At 45.2% G+C, this 2,048-nt stretch overlaps 1 protein-coding gene across 1 annotated transcript in view; it reads left to right on the forward strand.

The window, feature by feature from the left end:
* The first annotated feature begins 4 nt into the window (after positions 1-4).
* MAP3K21 (mitogen-activated protein kinase kinase kinase 21) overlaps positions 5-2,048 on the forward strand; it is a 104,506-nt gene continuing 102,462 nt past the window's right edge. Inside the window, exon 1 of the mRNA XM_030886190.2 lies at positions 5-68. Coding sequence (XP_030742050.2) covers positions 5-68 — 64 coding nt within the window. The remainder of the gene's footprint in view (positions 69-2,048) is intronic.

Below are 2,048 nucleotides of genomic sequence, written 5' to 3' on the forward strand. Positions count from 1 at the left end.
CGGCATGCTCTACCTGCACGAGGAGGCCGTCGTGCCCATCCTGCACCGGGACCTCAAGTCCAGCAACAGTAAGTGGCCTGGCGGGCGGCCCCAGCGCGCCCAGGAGGCGGGAGGACGCTGCCTGCCCGCGCTCCCTGCCTGGGCGGTGTGGCAGCCCACTCCAGACCCCCTCCCCCCCAGGGTGGACCCCTGCGGTAGGGTGCTGATAGCCAGAGATGGGGGGCGGGGATCAAGTCTCAGGGCTCCCAGAGCAGCCTTCTTCCGGGGCACTCAAGTGTGCACTTGGACCTTGGTGACTTGCTTGCAGGCAGATCACGCGCCTAGATAACAGGCCTACGTGTTGCCCTGGAGTGCTTGTTTTAAACTGTTGACCAGATTGGGTTGCTGGTGAAGCAGTTGAAAATCGATTTTGGGGGGAGCCTCAGCTGGGCCTGTAGGCATAATAAGAGCTTTATTTAGGGGGTACTTTGCAGACTGAGGGACCCAGGATCCTCCCCTCCTGTAGTTTTCCAAGTGCCGTGTTGAGATTTCTGTTCTATTGTGGCTTTGCGTTCACGGACCTTTCCAAAGATTTTTCAACCAGGCATGTCTGACTATGTGTGAATTTATTAATGGTTTGATGGCTTGAGTGTGGGTTGAGCAGTCTTTAGTCAGGAAACACCGGTTGGTGTGAGACACATTTAAATTGATGGAGAACAGGTATATTGTCCATTCACAGGCATTTGAAAGTCTCCAGACCTTGACTGTATCCTTTAGTGTGTTTCCAAATGAGAGTGGATTTTCCAGACTTCCATATGACATAAATACAAATCCTATTAAATTTCACTGTACAAAACAACTAATAGAGTCGTTGTTTGAAGTTAGCTCTTTAATATTGAGCCTCACTGCATATGATACTTTTAGAGTAAAATGAAATCCCATGACAGATTAAAGGATGCAGCCACAACTGGCATTGGCCTTCTGCATGGCTTTCAACCTTGTAAAACCTGCTAGAACAGGTGCTAATGCAAACTGAAACAGTGTCCTTTCCCAAGTCAGCTAGAGCAAGAGTGACAATAACAAGCGATGTATTTGTTTTATGTCTCTGTAGGATTTTGTCTTTTCAAAATCCTTCAGTACTAAGCTTTAAAAAAAAATCATTTTATGGGGGCTCTTACAGCTCTTATAACAATTCATATATCCATTGTGTCAAGCAGTTGTACATATGTTGCTATCATCCTATTCAAAACGTTTTCTTTCTACTTGAGCCCATGGTATCAGCTTCTTATATTTTCCCCTCCCCCCCCTACCCTCCTACCATTATGAGCCCTTGATAAATTATAAATTATTATTATTTTCATATCATACCTTGTCTCCCTTCATCTCCCTTCACCCCTGTTTCTGTTGTTCGGCCCCCTCGTTGGTTCCCCCTATCTTTCCCCCCTACCCATAGGGTATCTCTGCTCCCATTATTGTACCTGAGGGGGCAATACTGAGCATTTTTTGAACTAACATACAGTCTTTCTTTATTTTAAAAATTGAGTATTGATAAGTACGTATAAGCATTGAATACCTGTAGGTTTTGCTTTCTAACTGCCCACCAGCAGCACCCCCAAGCAAGCCTTTAAGGGATTTATTTTTATTTATTTTATTTTATTTGCATGATAGGAGCAAACCTAACAAAGTATTGTATAGAAATGTGCTTGTAATAGTAGTGGTAGTGTTCCATTTTTTTAAAAATCATATTATTGGGGGCTCGTACAACTCTGACCACAATCCATCCATCCATTGTGTCAAGCACATTTGTACCTTTGTTGCCCTCATCCTTCCCAAAACATTTGCTTTCTACTTAAGCCCTTGGTATCAGCTCCTCATTTTTCCCCCTTCCTCCCCGCTCCCTCCTCCCTCATGAGGTCCTGAGGGATTTATCTGTCCTGGATTCCCTGTGTTTCAAGCTCTTATCTGTACCAGTGTACGTGCTCAGGTCTAGCCAGATTTATAAAGTAGAATTGGGGTCATGATAGTGGGGGGCGGGGGAAGCATTAAAGAACTAGAGGAAAGTTGTATGT

Source organism: Echinops telfairi, unplaced genomic scaffold, assembly GCF_000313985.2.
Source record: "Echinops telfairi isolate 266 unplaced genomic scaffold, ASM31398v2 ScPeMD7_655;HRSCAF=1070, whole genome shotgun sequence".
NCBI classification, from domain to species: domain Eukaryota; kingdom Metazoa; phylum Chordata; class Mammalia; order Afrosoricida; family Tenrecidae; genus Echinops; species Echinops telfairi.